A 21249-nucleotide genomic window follows, 5' to 3' on the forward strand; every position below is an offset into this window, starting at 1 on the left:
GTGCAGGAGAGCGGAGTGGCGGGAAGCAGCGAGTCGGAGAGGAGCGGAGGAGTGAGTTGGTGGAGCGGAGCGGATTGGGACGGCGGAGCGAGAGGGTTCAACGAGACAGAGTGGAGAGACTGTTCGAGCTGGTTAAGCGAAGAAGACGTGCAGGAGGAGAGAGAGCCTGGAAGGAGCAAACAGGAAGCCTACGCCCCGAGTCAAGAGGCAGCGGCAACGGGAACGGAGGAAGGAGAGACGGGAGCTGTGAAGCCGGGAGGCCAACCCCACGAGCCGCCCAGCCGTGCGCCAGGAGGTGTACGGCTAGCTGAGGTACGTGCCAGGGTCCTGGGGTGGTGGAGGAAGAGGGGAAGACGCCTCACTTAGTGATAGCTTAAAAGCCTACTGGTAACAAGCCCTACGAGTAGTGATACACGATAACTGCACAGAGCACTTTTTCTCCCTAGTCGCGCACTGTGTGGTACCTGCACTTCCCCCACGCCCCGCCCTATCAAAACCCCGTGTTCGATCATAATCACTTACAGTTCCTCTCTTCTGCTTTCCTTCTCGGTGGCCGGCGAGGGTGAGCAATACGGAGCCTCCGGAGGAGCCCAGCAGTAGGAGGAGGAGCCCCGTCAGGAGGAAGGAGGAGGGAGTCCTCAGGAAGACCCGCCAGGAGAGGAGCCGGTCCCCCAGAAAACCCAGCATACGAAAGAAATGTACAGATGACTTACTTTCTAGAATAAAAACCACTGCTACAAAAACCCGTTTGCTTCCAATTCCTGGTCCCGCAGTTACAGAATACTAACCCCTCGCCACTTCTGGCGACGGGGTTAGCATTCCACCCTTCTAGAGGGACACGACATGTAGGTAACTGTGAACCCCGGTTAAAGTTAAACGAAGCCTCAGCTCCACAAAATGGATGCTGCCACCACAGACACGAGTCTGACCTCCTGCTGCTGGGAGTCCTTCCAGCGAGGAGAGCTTGGACAAAGGGTTTCCTGTCAGGGGCCGTGCTAGCACCATCCCAGACAGGGTTTTGTGTATCCTGGGTAGGCAGGGCTTTACAGGAAGGTGACTGCTGAGTGGCACCCCGGTGCTCACTACGCATCTGCCGGCTAGAACCAGTTCCAGGGGCACACCAGCACCTGGCCTGGGGAAAGTCCGGCATGGGAGAGGGGTGTAACCACCCCCCTCCTAGTCCCACCCATAGGCAGGACCTAGTCACCGGGTCAGCCCCTTTTCCTAGTATGAAGTTAGGAGCGGGCCCCCTTCCAAATTAGATCATCTTTGGAATCAAGACACAACTTTCTACGAAAGGACTTCAAGATTTCTTCTTCAAGATGCTCCCTTGTGACTAAGGAGTAGTCACCCTGCATCCGCAGGCACCATCTTAAGAACACTGCGGTCTGCTGCAAGTCCTTCCTCCGGAATCTGACTGCCCAGCTCGACGAGAACCGGCTTCCCTGGCACCTCTGACCTCTACCCACCTCTACAGCAAAGCTGAGAACCGTGGGTGCGACGAGACCTCGAGGGACCGGCCATCTTCAAGACTGCACGACTTCTTTCCAGCACGACCACCGAGGGATCCTCTGGTGAGTGCTTTGGGGTTCGAGAAGCCCCGACCCTAAGCAGCTCCAGCACCAAAGTTCAGCCTCCCAGCATCTCCACGATCTGCGTGGGGCCCTTCTGCTTTTTGCTGCTCACCGCGTTGTTTGGCTACTAGCCCGCTGGCTTGTGGCCTTCCTAACGACGCCCGACGACATCACTGCTGCTGGTCTGGTTGCTCCAGACTGGCCCTTGCTCCCTTCCAAAAGAGGAGCACCCCGGACCCTCCTGGTCCACTCCAGACGCCATTTTGAGTCCACCGCGTGGGCTTGAATTAGCCAAGACTTGTTGCCCCAATCCTGGGTCCAGCGACGTCGACAGCTTCATCCATCGTGGTACAGCTCGCTCCTCCATCCTGGTCGCCGACAACGCCTCCTGGTCCGTGAGATCTGCAGAGCACAGCGTCGCCCACTCATCTAGTCGAGGTGACTACCATCCGGTGCCCTCCTGGTGCCACCTGACTACTGGCTAGAAGTCACGAACTTGGTCCCCTCTGCTTTCAGGTGTCATCCATCTTCGATCCAGGCTTGGATCAACTCGAACTCTCTTCACTGGTCGCCTGCCAGCAACTTCTTTCTTCAGGCTCCTGGTCCGTCTACGAGGATTCCCGACGTCTTTTGAGACCTATGCAGCTGCAGCCCCTGGGCTAGGTAACTTCGGCATTTCGGTGCCCCAGCATAGCCTCACTATCCAAGGGTCAGAATCCACTTTTGTTTTCCTCCTACCAGGTCGGGTTCGCCCGAGAACACTAACTTTGTGAAATCTAGCTACCATAGACTTTGTCCCGCATCACGCGTGAGAGTGCACACTCTGCACCCGAGTCCCCTAGGCCTCCTATTAGTAATCTGAAGGTTCAGTAGTCAAGTCCTAGCGATTCCAAAGCCTATTAGTACAGTACTTACCTGCTAGTAATTTCGCATTCCACTTTTGTAGTATATGGTTTCCCGTGCCCCTCGGGCATTTGTGTAAATTGTGCGAACTCAAGTATTTTCGTAAGAGTTTTGTTTTGTGCTTAGTACCCTGTCCTCATAAAGAGTACAGGGCTGTTGTGATTCTAATAAATACATTGTTTATTTTCATAACACTTGTGTGGTGTCCTTTCACTTGGTGTTCAAGGGGTATATGTGATGGTATAACAGCTGGCTTAACACGCCCTCTAGAGTTTAGCCCGAAGTCTGCTCGTATCCACGCTACTAGGATAGCTGGTCTATAAGGTTGACTTACAACCAATCATCAATAAGGGTTGTTAGACTGATACATAGTGTTCACTAGAATAGTGAGCACTGCATATCAGGCCACCTTCTCACAGCGCGTAAATAGCCTTTTTATTGGTTTGCAGAAAAATGATTCATCCTTTTGCTCTTGGTCTGGAATTGGAAAGTTAAGTTCTGTCCAGACCAGCTTCCATTAGAGAAGGCTTAATGAATTAGCATTTGATCTAAATTGTAATAGCAGCAGTACCGAGGAAAAAGTTTAATTTCTGCTGCAAAGTACTTAATAGATTAGATTTTATTGAGCTGCTTAAGGCATGGGTTGGGGAGGGGGAATCTAGATGTTTTTGCTGCTTGATTATTAGTAATAACAAAGATTATTCTGACAAGGGAGATAATGCCGTTAGTTGGTTTTTGGTTGTTATAATGTGCAGGTCTCGTTCAATGCATATGCAGTTCTGACCCTGCTCGCAGGCTGGTCGCTCCCCACGCTGCTGCACAGCTCTGCCTGCATTGTTTTTGCCTAATCTTGTATTTTTCCCCTGTGCCTAACTTGCTTTCTTGCCCAGACTTGTTTTCATTCCTCTGTGCCTGTACTTGCTTTCTTGCCCAGATTTGTTTTTATTCCTCTGTGCCTGTACTTGTTTTTCCTTTCTGTGCCCAGTTCTCCCGCAGCCCCCGCCCGTTTATCCCGCCGCTGCGTCCCTGCCCCCCTGCAATCCCATTCTCCGCCGCTCCCGCCTCTCAGCTGCTCCTCCCTCCCACATCCCCTCATATGGAGGAGGCGCAGTGGCCGCGCCACTGGCGCTACCAATGCGCGCCTAAGGCAAGCCCGTCCGCGCCTGGACTGCGCCAGTGCCAGGACCCCGCGAACGCCACGACGTCCGACACCGCTACCATGCCAGAACCCTCCACGCACTCAACACCGGACGATCAGACACCTGCTTCCTGGCCGCCCAAAGCCCACCCAGGGAGCTTTCACCTGCCGGAACTGCAGCTTCACAAGCATCCGACCCACCATGCTGCCGACCAGGAAAGAACCCAACCACCTCAGATGCATCCTTCTCAACACCCGCTCCGCCCGCACACACGCCGTTGAACTCTGGGACCTACTTGACTCAACCTCCCCAGACGTCGCCTTCCTGACGAAGACCTGGCTAAACCCCACCTCGACCCCTGACATAGCCATAGCCGTCTCGGAAAGCTGCAAGATCACCCGCAGGGACAGCACCAATGGAGCAGGAGGAGGAATCGCCATCGTCCACAGGAACACTCTCAGAGTCTCGACCAACACCGACGACACTCTCAGCACCGCCGGGCACCTGCACTTCCAGATCCACACAAACCCCAACACCACCCTCAGAGGTACCCTCATCTACAGAGCCCCCAGACCCGACCACAGTTCAGTGACTCCATCGCCGACATCGCCAGCACACACGCCCTCGCCTCCACGGACTACATCCTCCTCGGGGACCTGAACTTCCACCTCGAGAACAACAACGACACCAACTCCACCACCCTGATCGACAACCTAGCCAACCTCGGACTCAGACAACTCGTCACAACACTCATCCACTCCGCCGGTCACACGCTTGACCCCATTTTCTCCGCAAGCCCCCACATCTCCTTCAACCACACCACAGAACTCCACTGGACCGACCATCGTTGCATCCACTTCACCTTCAAGAAACCCACCACGCACCACTGCACCCAACAGATGCCTCGCAGCTGCTGGAGCAAAGTCACCGATGACCAGCTAACCACCATCCTCGCCCAGAGCCCACCCGCCGACCCCGACACTGCCGCCCGCAACCTCAGACAGTGGATCAACGACTGCGCCAACACCCCAGCCCCGATCAAGAAACCCTCCAACAGTCACACCAACAAGAAAGCCAGCTGGTTCACTGAAAGACCTCCGGGCCTTCAAGCAAGCCTGCCGAAAGCTGGAGAAGATCTGGCTCCGTGGACGAACACCGGACAGCCACGCAGCCCACAAGAACGCCACCCGCAGACACCATCACCTCATCAGATGTGCCAAAAGGGCCTCTTTCAAAGACCGCCTAGACAACAACGCGCACATCAGCAAAGAGCTCTTCAACATCGTCAAGGAACTCTCCAACCCCAGCTCCAACACCAACGACGTCCCACCCTCGCAAGACCTGTGCGACTCGCTGACCACCTTCTTCTACCGCAAGATCGCAGACATCCATGACAGCTTCAACGCCACGACCGCCACGACAACCACTGAGACTTCCACCCCCACAACCACAATCCGCCTGCTCTCCTAGACCAACATCAACGACGATGACACCATCAAGATCATGAACACCATCCACTCCGGATCTCCGTCAGACCCATGCCCACACCACATCTTCAACAAAGCCAGCACAGCCATCGCACCCCATCTCCGGACAGTCATCAACACCTCCTTTGAGACAGCAACCTTTCCGGAGAGCTGGAAGCATGCAGAGATCAACGCCTTACTCAAAAAACCCAAGGCGGACCCCAAGAACCTCAAGTACCTCCAGCCCATCTCCCTCCTCCCGTTCCTGGCAAAGGTCATCGAGAAGACCGTCAACGAACAACTGACCCGCTACCTAGAGGAGAACAACATCCTTGACCCTTCCCAGTCCGGGTTCCGCAGCAACCACAGCACCGAGACTGCCCTCATCGCAGCCAACGATGACGTCAAGTCCCTGCTGGACAACGGAGAAACGGAGGCTCTTTTCCTCCTGGACCTGTCAACCGCCTTCGACACGGTCTGCCACCACACACCACGAACACGTCTCCACAACGCTGGGATCCAAGAGAAGGACCTGGACTGGACCACCTCCTTCCTCTCCGGCAGAACAGAGCGTCCGCCTTCCCCCCTTCCGCTCTGAAGCCACCGAGATCTTCTGCGGCGTACCCCAGGGCTCATCCCTCAGCCCAACTCTGGTTAACATCGACATGGCACAGCTCGCCCACGTCGCCCGTTGGCGCAACCTCAACATCATCTATGCCGATGATACCCAGCTGATCCTCTCACTCACCAGGGACCCCCACACCGCTAAAACTAGCCTTCACAACGGAATGAAGGCAGTCGCTGAATGGATGAACAACAGCACGACTGAAGCTGAACTCGGACAAGACGGAGGTCCTCATCCTCGGATCCACCCCTTCGGCCTGGGACGACTCCTGTGGCCGACCACACTGGCAACCGCTCCAACACCCACCGACCATGCACGCAACCTAGGGGTCATCCTCGACTCCACTCTCTCCATGACCTAACAGGTCAACGCCGTCTCCTCCTCCTGCTGCTTCAACACCCTCTGCATGCTCCGAAGGATCTACAAGTGGATCCCCCCTGAAACGAGAAGAACCGTCACCCAGGGACTCATCAGCAGCTGGTTTGACTACGGAAACGTCCTCCACGCAGGAGCCTCGGCCAAACTCCTGAGATGGCTCCAACGCATCCAGAACGACTCTGCACGCCTGATCCTCGACATCCCTCGCCAAGCCACATCACACCCCACCTGAGAGACCTGCACTGGCTCCTGGTCAACAAGAGGATAACCTTCATGCTCTTCACCCACGCACACAAGGCACTCCACAACACCAGACCAACGTACCTCAACAGACGACTCAGCTTCTACACCCCCACCCGCCAGCTCCGCTCCGCCGACCTCGCCCTCGCCACAGTCCCCCGCTTCCGAAGAGCGACCTCCGGCGGCTGATCGCTCTCCTACCTCGCTGCCCAGACCTGGAACACCCTCCCCATCCACCTACGGCAGACCCAAGACCTGCTGACCTTCAGAAAACTCCTCAAGACCTGGCTTTTCGAGCAGTAGCAGAATTCCCAACCACAGCGCCTTGAGACCTCCACGGGTGAGTAGTGTGCTTTACAAATGATATGATTTATTGAACTGTATCTTTGTACTCAGGAGAGAGTGTAGTTGGGTGTTCTTTCACAGAGGTGTAGAAGCCAGGGTATGTCAAAGTATGCCAGAAAGTGATATTTAATATGGGCTAATTGTTGGGCCCCTTCCTATGATATTTATGATCTGATCCTAAATGTCAGATCATAGTGTAGGCAATTGCAATATTTCAATTGAATATGACCACAGCAAGTGGTCAGGTTTTCTGTGAGCTGCGGAACATAGGAAGAACCCACTGTAGCAGGCTTAAGTACTGAAATAGTGCTTTAGAGACCACATTGATTTGGTAGGTTGGAGACAGAACATAGCCAAAGAGCACACCCTAATCAGGTGGGTTTTAGTGTACACGACGGCAGGTGGAAGCCCCATAGTTTGCGAATGTCAATATGGAGAATGAAAATTATCTTTCACAGATATCTTGATGCTTGCTCTGTTGAATCCAGATGTCCAGTGGCATGCGTAGGCTTGTGACCAGGCAGGCCGTTGGCACATCTAATTTTTGTCAATGATAGGTCAGGTTGTTGGGTGGCATGAGGAGACTCTGTGTTCTAGGGGACCAAAGCTGGGAAAAGGAAGGAGGAGGGTTGAAAACGTGGCACACCTGAAACATTTCAGTGCAGGTTTGGTAGTCAGCTGGCATGATGAAAGCTTTTTACGTCAACGGATCATACATTTTGGTTTCCCATGCTTCAATGTAACTGAGCTGTGAAATGATCAGTTACACATTCTCTCTATTGTTGATAGTTTGTAAAATGTTACTCAGCAAAAGCAAAAAGCAAAGTCACACTGGGATTGGTTGCACTCAATCTTTTGTCAGGTGTGGAAAATAGGAGCAGAACAGACACCTACAGGACACTGGCACTCTCTATTTGAGTTCCAAAAAGTATACAAGTCATCCATTGTTCCCTACAAAAGAAAGGTAGCCATATTTCTAGACTAAGATCAGTTATAAATCACATGGTAGATACAACAGTGGTCCATTTAATTAGCCTCCTGAAACTGGACTCTTAAGGGGAAGACTCAATATAACGAAATTAAGTTTACCAATGGAAAAATAAAAAGTGTGAGTAAGAGATAAAGAGGGTTTTATGTTCTATGGTGTTAATCTGTCTAAATTATTCACAAATTTAACGTGTTCGAAGGACTCACAGAATAATTATAAACCACCAAGGTCAAAAGAATAATACATGGGAAGTTTATTATATATAACAAAGAGGGGTGGCGATGGGAGCTTGTTTTTCCCCCACATATGCAGGTCTCCATGTAGGGTGGTGGGAGGAGCATGTCCTAAAAACTACCCATGAATCATGGTGGAAAAGGAATATCATCAAATACTGGAGGTATATTGATGATATATTCATCATATGGCAGGGAAGCGTTGTGGAAGCTGAAACATTTGTTGAGAATATTAATAACAACCATATGAATCTTCAATTCTCAGCAGAGATCAGCAAGGATGTGGCCACATTCCTTGATGTGCATGTTAAGATTGTTGATGGTAAAATTACCACAGGTTTGTTTAGGAAAACAACCTCAGGGAATACCATCCTCCATGCCCACAGTTTCCACCCCAAGCACACCATAGCTGCCATCCCATATGGTGAATTTTTGAGAATTCACCGATCATGCAGTACCATGGAAGAAAGAGATTACCATCAAGAGGAATGTAGACAGCGGCTCCTTGTTAGAGGTTATGATAATAAAAAGTTACTCTCTAGCATGAACAAAGGTAATAGAATGGATAGGCAAATACTCCTTGATCCCCTCAGGTCCAGTACCAATATCTCTCTTCCTGAGGTTCCAGATAGTAATACTATACGCCTTATTACAGGGTACAGTCGCCAAGCTAAAGATATAAACAAATTAGTAAAACGCGAATGGCCAATCATCCTGACTGACAATGTCCTAAGAGACATCATGCCCCAATATTACCTTTAGAAGGGCATATTCGATGCGTAACAATTTGGTTAAGAACAGCCCAGAAACACCTACTGACAATTGGCTATCCCCACGCAAAGGATTTTTTCGCTGCATCAGCTGCAGAGCATGCAAATTCGGTGTGAACACTAGATCTTTCCCAACACCTTTTGACACCCAACCCATCATGCTCAAATCACACTATACGTGCCGCACCGAACTGGCGGTGTACGTATTGCAATGCAGCTGTAACCTTATATATGTGGGGAGTACAAAAGGGGCGGTATACCTTCGTATACTCCAACATTTACGAGCCATAGTCAACGCGGATTCCACATATCCGGTTGCTAGGCATTTCCAAGCTGTTCACAATCAAAATTTAAACCATCTTAAATACTTTGTGATTGATGCCATTATTCCAAATAAGAAAGGTGGGGACCACGAAAAATGCCTTCGCCAATTGGAATCTAAGTATATTGTTATGCTTAACAGCAAACATCCTGGGGGATTGAACATAGGGGAAGACCTTCGCAACTTCCTATAAAGTTCCTATTATATATATGTCTTTATGTTGGTATCCATCTATTTTTGACTGTACTAGGAGTATTACACGTAAACTGGAATGTCCATTCTATACCGTACATTTTATATTTAGTATTTTAGATCTCAGCTAGTTGATATGCACAACCTATCTGTATGTTTTTGCATATTCTAATTTTAATTTAATTTAATAACGATTTCTAAAGCGCCTGGTGACCCAAGGGCATCCCCGCGCTATAAGATTTGTGATCCTGTTGAGGGGGAGGAGAGGGAGGGGAGACAGTCAAGGGGACTTCATTTAGGAAACAGATGAGTCTTTAATTTCTTGCGGAATGCTAGGTAGTTAGGTTCAAGTCTGAGGGAGCGGGGAAGAGCGTTCCATCCCGTAGCTGCTTGAACGGAGAATTGTCGTCCTCCTGTGCGGGTTCTTTCGAATCTAGGAATGCTAGCTAGGTTCTCATTCTGGGATCGTAGGGATCTGGTTGCTGTGTAGGGGGTGATCATTTTGCTGAGGATCGCCGGGCCAGATCCGTTGATCAGCTTATGTGTCGTACACATCGCTTTGAATTGCACCCTTTGGCGCACAGGGAGCCAGTGCAGAGCTTTGAGGGCCGGCTTGGCGGACATTCTGGAGGGGATGTTAGTGAGCAGGCGTGCCGCCGCATTTTGTGTCCGCTGGAGTTTCGTTAGGGTGGCCTCAGGGGCTCCCAGATAAACCAGATTGCTGTAGTCCAGGCGGGACAGTACTAGTCCCTGAATGAGTAGTTTCCTAGAAGTAGGTGGCAGTAAGGGCAGGATCTTGCGGGTCGTGCGCATGAGCCCGAAGCAGGTGCCCGAGGTTTTGGTTGCTTGTGTTTTCATAGTAAGCTCTGGTTCGAGCCACACACCGAGTGTCTTAATTTCACGTTTCGGGGGAGGGGGTTTCCCCGAACACATCGGGCCAGAGTGCTGGAGGGATGGTCGTCCATTGTTTTCCTAGGAGCATCACCTCCGTCTTTGTCCCATTTAGTTTTAATGATGAGTTATTCATCCAGTTGTGAATTCCTGTAAGGCAGTTGGTCAGGTTTTCTGGATGGTCGATCAACTGGGACAGGGAGACGACCAACTGAGTATCGTCAGCATAGCTTACCATTTTTATGTTAAATGGTGTTACCACGTCCTCAAGAGGGGCCATGTAGACATTAAAAAGCGTCGGACTCAGGGAGGAGCCCTGAGGGACGCCGCTTGTGAGTGGGAGAGTGAATGAGTGATGATTGTCGTCCCACACTTGGAAAGTGCGCCCTGTAAGGAAGGATTCAACCCAGTTGATTGCTGTCCCGGTAAGTCCTGCATCCGCCAGTCTATGCAGAAGGACACGGTGGTTGACTGTTTTGAAGGCTGCAGTGTTACCCTGCCTAATGATATCAAGAGCTTGCATGTTAGATAATGAATGAAGTTATTTAGGCATTGAGAGTTCCTCGTATATGTAAACCATATATTCACACTTTATCACCTTATTTTTCACACGTCACAGTTCTACGGCTCTCATGTTATTTGTATGAGATGCTCCGTTTTTAAGCCTTCACTTTTTATTAGGAGTGTCTAATGATTAATACTTAACCATCCGCAAGTGTAATTAAGTTTATTTGGGCTTTTCTTTTGTTCAACACATGATCACTTAGATACTGTGGGGTATATAGGTTGGCAGGTCTAGTTCCATTTATGGCCATACCACCATGACCACCCTACACTACATGTTCAGGTTCATGTGTTTAAGCAATTCCACAGCAGGTACCATATGGTACAGTATAGCATTGGAACTAACCCGAACGCTGACCAGTCCAACATTGAAGTTTGTAATTTCCTCCATAGTAGACTCTTCAGTCTTTAAGAGGGTAAATTCATAATTGCAGCATGTTGTTGGCGTATTTGTACGGACATTGGCCCACTTAACAAGAATTTATCATCCAATCATATTTAGATTAATATTTTATACACAATATGCATCATGCTCACTAGTGAAAGGATGCCGGAAAATGCATGTATTTTTTACCTGCTTTACTCACATCACCTATTATCATAGTGCTTTATTGTACCCAGCATTTATGCACTTTATCATCCTAGCATGCATACATTTCTAGTATTGGTACAGATTGTAATTGCACACGTAGACACTATGTTACTAATGTCATTTGGATACGTGATGAAAATTCTCTACAATTCAAAAACGCAATATTACAATGTTGTTGGGATGTGATTTAAGTTGAGCTAAATGGATGCTGTGTATTTATTTTCACCTGTGGGATGGTTACGGCACACATCGGTTTTTTGCCTTTTACCATTACAAAGTGGCGCCCGTATATTGGGTTTAGGATGAGACTTTCAATGTTAGTCCACCTTCTATGTTTAGTCTTTGTTAAGGCGCGAAATTTGAATGTATGTCTATCTCGTATATATACATGACCTCCACTTCACCCGCTCATCAGTGAGCAAGGACGCAAGTCCGATACGCGTCTGATGACTGGCACCACCATCACCATATGCTGAATAAATAACTTTTTCGAATCGAAGTCTGGCTTGCGGTGATTACTTAAGGAGTCTGTGTACCTGTTTGCTGGCCGACGGCTGCCGCCAGCAACGCGTTGGATTTTCATATATATATATATATACACACTGCAACTTTATGTTTTAATACTTCTAAGCATCTAACAAACAAGGATTTATAAAGGCTTTCTATGTTGTCTGTACCATACACTGAAGAAACAATATTGGATGTATGCGATACAATATTTTCTGTTATCACCGGACTAAAAATAATCAGTCATACATATTAGTGGCTAAATGCCAAAGAAGCTATATTTAAAACATACTGCTGGAGTAAATATTCATAAAGAGTAATTGCCTAAAGGCTAAGCTTTCCTTTAGCAGACTCCTACTCGACCCCCACCATGTTCTCACATTCAAGGAGATAAGTGGACCAAAGCCTGGCGACTCCTGGCACTTTGATTTACCTTACCTAGCTCAAGGAGACAAATGTCTCCCATTCTTAAAATCATACGTGTTCTTAAGCACGTAGTAGGTCAGATATATTGCTGGGCTATTCATTTTGAAGGACAGGTTAACAAATTATTCGCAAACATGACCAATCAATGGCACAGAGAATGGACTGAAGAGATTGCAGACTTGCCCAGTCCATTGAACTGAAACCCTTCCTAATTCCCATCCAAGACATCACAAAATCTCTCCATGGAGAGAACAATACTGCTATTGGCATAAATGAACTGACTAGTCAGAACTAGAAGGACATGACTGTGCAGAGATCACTCAAAGGATAATTACAGTATGGATAGTATACCCGATCCTCCCTGTATTCTTGGACAGACATTAACCCCAAACAAGTGACTAAGCAATAAAGAAGCCCCCCGAATACACTGACCAATTGTCCAAAGCATTTATACATCAGTGACAATGGGTAAGACTAATCTGCCTCCAGATCAGAGTCCAAGAAAGTCAAAGATGGTATGATTGCAACTACTTCTGGATCGATTTCAGCATTGTTCCAAATAGCTGTGCTGTGGGGATGCCCAGAAAAATATTTAGTGAGATGGAAACACAACCAGTCATATACAGCACTGTGCTGGTCCCAAGTACAGACCACCAGGACAAAAGAGGCAGCCCCTGGCAACTGGCTTTTCACTCTCAGTTCTGTCTCTAGATCGTTTGGTGACTAAATGTGTTTTTTCACATCATCCATCCGTCCAAACCCTCGTTCATCAAGAAGTCATATTGCTACAGATTCTATATGAACAAAGGAGGCTACTGCTGAGAGTAAACTCAGCAGTTTCGAACAGAGTAAGTGCATCTAAGTCACCAAGAGAAGTACAGTATTTTGTATTAACCTACCTGGTGACTGCTCCAATTCAGAAACATCACTGATACTTTCAATCCGATTTTCGCCTTCAGATAGACTTCTGTTACTCTGAACAACAGTTTTAGGCACTGGATGGACTGTTTTTTGTTTTTCTGGAAATGATGAAAAGCAACAAACCTCATTTATTATTTCCATTCTATCTACAATTAACTTGAGCAAAGGTTCAGGTATCAGACCATAAAGGGTTACACATGAAAATATTTGTACAATTTCACACCTAAAATGCTATTAGGGAAAAGGGTAATGTATCTCCCACTGGTGCAATTCAGAAGGTATAATTTAAGTGAATTAGGAATCTGTCCTCTTTATTTGAGGTATAAAAATCAATGGCTCAAATTTCTTATATTGGCATTTTTTAGATCCCATACACTTACCTGGATCCAGTGACGGGTGCGGTGATGTACTAGAAAGGGGGTCACCCTAGATAGGCGGAGGGGATTGGGTCAAGGCGGTGTGGAGAATCTCAGAGGGGTGCGGGTTTGGCTAGTATGCAGAGCAGTCTTCTCAGTTGATATGTACAAAGACTAATTAGCAGGTGTGAGGAGTCTCGCCAACCCATCAATATAAGTACCCTAAGTTGGCAGGGGCAGATAAGTTCTCATTAGTCTTGGGCTAGAAAGTGGATGCATGAGCCTCACATTTTACTACCGCGGCATACCTTGCACGTTCTCCGTCGTGTCCGGGCTGTCCTCCTCCTCCTGGCGGTCTCCTCCCCAGGCTCGTCCGTGCTAAACGAAATCCCTATACTGTACGTCTCGGGAGAACTGCACATGCATCCTTTCCGGAGCATAACCATGGCTTCTTTTCTGAGAAGTTTTTGATGAGGTAGAAGTCTCTTCAGAGGCGGATGAGGCGGTGTGATATTTATGAATTCTAGGGTATGACCATACTTTACTATGTCCAGGACCCACTTGTCAAAAGTGATTTTTCGCCATTGGTCGAAATGTAAAGAAATATTTGCTGCACTGGGGTTGATGAGTGGCCGAATTGTTGCAGGTGCTGGGGAGGTGTCACTGATTTCTAGCATTGTCCATGGTATGAGGGGGCTGCTTTCTTCTGTTTTGCTGTCTGGAGTAAGCAGCAGCTTGAGGGGCTCTATAAGATTGCTGTTGTTGATAGCCATATCTACATTGGTAAGCCTGTGGCTGGTTATTTCTGATAGTTCCCTTGAAAGGAATATGATCCTCTGCCACTGCCTCCTCAAAAGGGTGTCTTCTTATACTGGAGTGTTCCTAAAGCTTTAGCTGTATCTGTATTCTTCTTTATTTCCTGTAAAGCATCGTCAAGGTGTTTGCCAAACAGTGCGTCCCCATTGAATGGCATGCCTAAGATCTTACTTTGCACCTAAGGATGAAGGGTGGTAGACTTGAGCCATCCTTGGTGGCGGAGAACTGCTGTTCCAGCTAGTTGCCTAAAACCTAACAAATCCAAATCCATAGATATGTCTATAATTTCCGATGCTGACCTTTCCCCTTCAAGCAGAATCTTCCTTGCTTCTTGTTTTTTGCCGTCCGGCAACAAATTGAGGTAAGGTGCAACATCAGACCACATTTGGCAGTCGTAGCTCCCTAGAATTGCTAAGGAATGTGCAGCACGCACTGACACACCCGCCATAGTGGGGAATCTCTTGCCAAAATTGTCCAAGCACCTTCCATTCCTATTGGGTGCCGCAGTAATGGGTACCAAAGGATTTCCGAGATCTTCGCTGCACAGCCTGGGAAATTACTGAATCCAGCTTAGGTTGTCCTACCAGGGATGCAGGTGCATCGTCGGGGAGCTTGTATTGTTCAATCAATCAAGCATTTGTAGAGCGCACTACTCACCGTGAGGGTCTCAAGGCGCTAAGGGGGGAGGGAGGTATGCTGCTACTGATCGAACAGCCAGGTCTTGAGGAGTCTTCTGAAGGTCAGCAGGTCCTGGGTCTGTCGCAGGTGGATGGGGAGGGTGTTCCATATCTTGGTGGCGAGGTAGGAGAATGATCTGCCGCAGTTGGTCGTTTGGTGGCTGCGTTGAACGGTGGCAAGGGTGAGGTCAGCGGAGGGAAGTTGGCGGTTCGGGGTGTAAAAGGTGAGTTGTATGATGAGGTATGCTGGTCCGGCATTGTGGAATGCTCTGTGAGCCTGGGTGAGGAGCTTGAAGGTGATCCTCTTGACAGGGAGCCAGTGCAGGTCTCTCAGTGATAGGTAGGCAGTGATGTGGCGGGGGATGTTGAGGATGAGGCATGCAGAGGTGTTCTGTATGCGTTGAAGTATTTTCTGAAATTTGGACCTGGTTCCTACGTAGAGGGCGTTGCCGTAGTCCAGCCTGCTCCTGACGAGAGCCTGGGTGACTGTCCTTCTGGTTCCAGTGGGGATCCATCTGTAAATCTGGCAAAGCATGCGGAGGGTGTTGAAGCAGGAGTAGGAGACGGCGTTGACTTGCTGGGTCATTGATAGTGATGAGTCCAGGATGAACCCCGGGTTGCGTGGTTGGTCGGTGGGTGTCGGTACAGCGCTCCGTGCGGCCGGCCGCCAGGAGTCGTCCCAGGCGGATGGGATGGAGCCGAGGATGAGGCCCTCCATCTTATCTGAGTTCAGTTTCAGATGATTGTTCTTCATCCATTCAGCGATGGACTTCATTCCTTCTTGGAGGTTCTTTTTGGCGGTGGTGGGTTCCTTGGTGAGGGAGAGGAGCAGCTGGGTGTCGTCGGCGTATGAGACAATGTTGAGGTTGTGTTATTGGATGATGTTGGCGAACTGTGCCATGTAGCGGTTGAAAAGGGTCGGGCTGAGGGATGATCCTTGGGGTACACCGCAGATGATCATGGTGTCTTCAGATCGGAATAGAGGGAGGCGGACTCTCTGGGCTCTGCCGGTGAGAAAGGAGGTGATCCAGTCCAGGGCTTTGTCACGGATCCCCGTGTCGTGGAGGTGTGTGCGTAGGGTGTGGTGGCAGACGGTGTCGAAGGTGGCCAAGAGGTCCAGGAGGATGAGGGCCGCGGTTTTGCCGTTGTCCAGCAGGGTCCTGATGAGTCGTGGCGGCGATGAGGGCAGTTTCGGTGCTGTGGTTGCTGTGGAATCCGGATTGGGACGGTTCCAGGGTGTTGTTCTCCTCGAGGAAGTGGGTCAGTTGCCTGTTGATAATCTTCTCTATGACTTTGCCTGGGAAAGGGAGCAGGGAGATGGGCCGGAAGTTCTTGAGGTCCTTTGGGTCTGCCTTGGGTTTCTTGAGTAGGGCGCTGATCTTTGCATGTTTCCAGCTCTCCGGGAAGGTGGCGGTCTCGAAGGAGCTGTTGAGGATCTTCCGGAGTTGGGGTGCGATGATAGAGCTTGCTTTGTTGAAGATGTGGTGAGGGCAGGGGTTGCATGGCGATCTAGAGCGGATAGTTTTGTCCTCGTTGTTGTTCCAGGAGAGCAGGAGGCCAGTGTGGCTGGGGGGCGTTGAGTTAGAGGTGACAGCGGCTGTCGGGGGGGGGGGGGTCTGGGTGTTGAAGCTGTTGTGGATGTCTGTGATCATGAGATGAAAGAAGTTGGCTAGGGAGTCGCAGAGGTCTTGCGACGGCAGGATGTCGATGGAGTTGGCGAATTCCTTCACGATATTGAAGAGCTCTTTGCTGTTGTGCGCGTTGTTGTCGATGCGTTACATGAAGGAGGTCCTTTTGGCAGTTTGAATGAGTTGATGGTGCTTGCTGCTGGCGTTCTTGAGGGCAGTGTGGTTGTCCGGTGTCTGTTCGTGGCGCCACTTCTTTTCAAGTCTTCCGTAGGTCTGCTTGGAAGCCTGGACGTCGGTGGTGAACCAGCTGGCCATTCTGTCGGTGCGTCTGTTTGAGGGTTTCTTGATCAGGGCAAGAGTGTTGGTGCAGTCGTCAATCCATTGCCTGAGGTTGCGGGTGGCTGTGTCGGTGGGGTCGGTTGGTGGGTCTCGGGCGAGGGTGGTGATTAGCTGGTATTCAGTGACCTTGTTCCAGCAGCGGTGGGGAATTTATTGGGGTGGTTGTGCGTTTCTCGAAGGAGAAGTGAATGCAGTGGTGGTTGGTCCAGTGGAGTTCGGTGGTGTGGCAGAAGTTGACGTGGTTGGTGGCGGAAAAGATGGGGTCGAGCGTGTGTCCGGCGGAGTGGGTGGATGTTGTGACAAGCTGTTTGAGTCCGAGGTTGTCTAGCAGGGTGGTTCAATTGCTGTTGCCGTTCTCGAGGTGGAAGTTCAGGTTTCTGATGAAGATGTAGTCTGTGGAGGCCTGGTCGTGCAAGCTGATGTCTGTGATGGAGTCGCTGAACTGTGGCAAGGGTCCTGGGGGTCTGTAGATGAGTGTTCCTCTGAGGGTGGTGTTGGGATCGATGTGGATCTGGAAGTGCAGGTGTTCGGCGGTGCTGAGGGTGAATTGGGTATTGGTCGAGATTATGAGGGTATTCCTGTGGACGATGGCGATTCCTCCTCCCGGTCTGTTGGTGCGGTCCCTGTGGGTGATCTTGTAGCCCACCAGGATGGCTATGGCAATGCCGGGCGCCGATGAGGCATTCATCCAGGTCTCCGTCAGGAAGGCAACATCCGGGGAGGATGAGTCGAGTAGGTCCCAGAGTTCGACGACATGTTTGTGGACGGAGCGAGTGTTGAGTAGTATGGATCTGAGATGGTTGTGACCTGCCCTGGTGGGGGAGGGGGAGTGGAAGGGAGGACGTGCAGGTGTTCGGTGGCTGGTAAAGATGTAGCTCCAGCAGGAAAAGGGTCCGTGAGTGAGCTCCGTGGTGGCCTGGAAGCAGGTGGATGATCGGCCCGCATTGAGTTTATGGAGGATGTTGGCGTCGTAGTGGCGTCGGGTGTCGTGGTCCTCGCCGGGGCCAGGGCGTCTGGCCCTGGGCGCAGTCCAGGCATGGACGGCCACAGATGGGCTTGCCTTAGGCGCGCCATTAGCGAGCCGCCATAAACCCCTTCGATGCGGATGACGGCTGGGAGCCGTCATGGCACACAGTGCTCGTGTGCTGATGACGGCTCCCAGCCGTCATGACCACGCCCGCGATCGGAATGTGCCGCACAGGAGCGGAATTCCGGCCGCGGGCAAGGGGTTAAGAAGAGTAGGTGGGAGGGAGGAGCAGCTGGGGGGCGGGGAGCACACGGGCGAGCGAGGGTTAGATTGAGGGTTAGATTACTTTATTGTACAGTTAATTAAAACTCACAATATAAAACGTACAGCATTAAAATCGTTATAAACTTAAAACGCGTTTATTGTTAAAGGAAAAAGGTATATAAAACCATATTGAGTTATCATTCTCGATTACAATGTCTCTAACCCGTTTGTGAGATTGAAAGTGTGAGTCAATGATCTTTCGCTTGGCAGGACCTTGGCAGACTATTTCTTGATTGGCGAGTTATTGCATGCCGTTGATAACTGTGCCGTGTAGTTGAGTAAGTCTTGTAGACACAATGTCAAAAAACTTTGTCAGTCTGCAATTTAGCTGAACCTCTTCTGGTTTGAAGCATATCATCACGGCTTGCCTGCAGCTTTTTACACCTTTTTGATTCCAAAGTGGTCGAAATAAGGCGCGCCTTATGTCTGTCAGGTTGGGGCAGATACAGATTATGTGGATTAAATCCTCATTCCCTAATTTGCAAAGACGGCAAAGATGTTCGTCTGGCCTCCTTTTCAATGGTGCCAAGTGAGGTAGAATTGGTAGAATTCCAAAGCGCAGGTTTAGAAATTTATTTTTTGTCTTGCGCGTGAGGCCCATTCTCAGATATTTGTGCGGCTTCAGGGCATTATAATCTTTCAGCACGGCCCATCCATGTACCCTCTTGGCCAGGGTTTCCTTATCTTCGATAGAGGATATTAATTTGGTAACTTTTGTTACCACCTTTTTGAAACTGTTGTTGGCAGCTGATGACTCCCAAAGGCCAGATAGATCCAGATATTCCAAAGAGTTTAAAAGGTATTTCTTAGCGGGTGAGTTTGATCGTATTGACAGTTCTGTCCATAAATGAGCGCTTAGGGTTCCTCGTTCCGAGCCTTTGATTTTGCGCCAGCATTTTATGTAGGCGCCTCTTCTCTCTACCTTTTGTTTTTGGATGCCAAATTCGAGGCGGATTTGGGCAGGAGAGACATAATTTGACAAACGGAAGATTGCCCTGTATGCTCTGCTGATTATTTTATCTAGGGCATCAAAGTCCTTCCCTTGCATGGGTTCACTTCCATATGTGAGCATAGGCTGGAGGTGTGCATTAATCACCTGTAGGAGGGGGCAAATGATCAATCCGGGAGAACTTTAAGTAGCGGCTTCATTCAGAAGTGAAAAGTCGTTCCCTTCAGTGCTATAGCCTCTAGCTGGGGTTTGAACAAGCCTCTGCTATCTAGTAATACGCCAATGTATTTATAGTTGGTAACTTGGTCCAGCCTTTGACCATCCAAGGACCATGCCAATTTCTTTGATTTGTTGTAATTCACTGACATGACTTTAGTCTTGTTTAAGTTGATCTTCAAAGCGTTTTTTATTGAAAATTGATTTGTAGAATCCAAGAGATGTTGCAGTCCAATTGGGGAATGGCTTACCAGGACCAGGTCATCGGCATAAAGAAGGTTTGATAGTGAGATGTCTCCCAGCCGTGGCGAATGTGAATTGGTTTTGTCCAATTCTCCGGGCAAGTCTGCGAGGAAAAGGTTGAACAACATGGGGGCAAGGACGCATCCTTGTTTTAGACCTTTAGTGGTGTTAATTTGCCTGGAAAGGTGCGTCCCGCTACCAAGTTTGATCTTGACCCAGGTGTTGGTATGGAGTAATATCAGCTGCTGCAGTAATGGCCCCGGTATCCCCCACTTGTCTAGTTTCGACCAGAGTTTTTTTCGGTCAACATGATCAAACGCTGCACTATAATCTATAAAACATAGAAATAGTGAGCTCTTGGTTGTCTTGGCAGAGTCTGTCAGTAGGGTTAACGCCATGATATTTGTGATTGTGCCCTGTCCTCTGCAGAATCCGGTTTGGTTGACGGGAATTATGTATTTTAGGGTTGCCCACGATGTTAGTTCCTCCAGGATGAGGCCCGCGTAGTACTTTGCCTCTGTATCAATTAGGGCGATGAGGCGATAATTACTTGGAGTACTCCTATCACCCTGTTTGTGGATCGGGCTAAGTATTGATCAACTCCAGGTTGAAGGGCACGTCGCTGTTTCCCTGACTTCCTGGAAGAGTGGCACCAGTGTCTCGCTCCAGAAGTTGGCTTCGTACTTATACATTATTGGCAGGATTCTATTGGGCCCAGGAGTTCCTTCCGGTTTCCCTTTGGATATTTGTTGCTTAATCCTGGCTGCTGTTATTGTATGTTTTTTATCCTCACTGCCTAAAGGTGATCTTAAGCTTGATATTCCATCTAACTCTAGCGTTGCAAAGTTACATTGTGTCTTCACCGGAGTAGTGTCTTTCTTTTCGTTTGCATTTGTTCGATGATTGAATATTGTTTTCATTTTGCTCATTATGATCCTCTTAGTTGTATTTTTTCCTCTAAATAAGCCCACCTCAGGAATTTTATCGTTTAAGTGTGTTGATAAATAGTGGGCCCATTCGGGTTCGGATACATGGGAATTTATTCCTTTGTGGCTTGGACGTTGGAGGCTTTGTATTGTTTTCCAGAACCTGGCGCAGTTATTCTGTTTAGAATCATGTACGATTTTCGCCCAGAGGTCCTCATTTATTTTCCTTTTCCTTTCCCAGATCGACTTGTTGAGCCGAGTCTTTAGGGATCGCAGCTCCTCATGCAAGGGGTCGTTGTTCGATTGTTTACGGAGTTTACTAAGGATCATTGTTATTTCCCGTTTTAGTTTTTTTATCTCCTGTGTGGTTACTTTCGCTGTTGTGTAGGTTGATGAGCTCGTAGTGTGGGCTTTTTGCTCTGCGGCGAATTTTGTTCCGAGTTCTGTTACAAAGTCTACCCAAGCCTCTAGTGGGTTCCTTGACAAACTTGTGATCTGATTCAGGATTGCTCTTGCGTTGATTGTAAGCTCTTCTACCTTATTAGTCTTGCACCGTATCCGTCTGAGATTGGTGGTGTGCTCAGTGCTTGCAGTTTTTCTTTCTTCCAGGTTAATCCCTCTAGTGCCATTTAGTTCCACTTCCTGTAGTTGATGGTCGCTTTCACCATTTACACCGATCTTGAAAGAGCAAACAGCGTCAAAAAGAGGGAGTGTTACGAGGGTGAAGTCGCG

The 21249-nt window shown here is 49.1% G+C and overlaps 1 protein-coding gene across 3 annotated transcripts in view; it reads right to left on the minus strand.

The window, feature by feature from the left end:
- Positions 1 to 21249, minus strand: part of KIZ (kizuna centrosomal protein) — an 880037-nt gene that overhangs the window by 251125 nt on the left and 607663 nt on the right. For all 3 annotated transcript variants that reach the window (XM_086927508.1, XM_086927510.1, XM_086927509.1), the window contains one exon: positions 13055 to 13174. In XM_086927508.1, coding sequence (XP_086783634.1) covers positions 13055 to 13174 — 120 coding nt within the window. The remainder of the gene's footprint in view (positions 1 to 13054; positions 13175 to 21249) is intronic.

Source organism: Lissotriton vulgaris, chromosome 6 (genome assembly GCF_964263255.1).
Source record: "Lissotriton vulgaris chromosome 6, aLisVul1.2, whole genome shotgun sequence".
Taxonomy (NCBI): Eukaryota; Metazoa; Chordata; class Amphibia; order Caudata; family Salamandridae; genus Lissotriton; species Lissotriton vulgaris.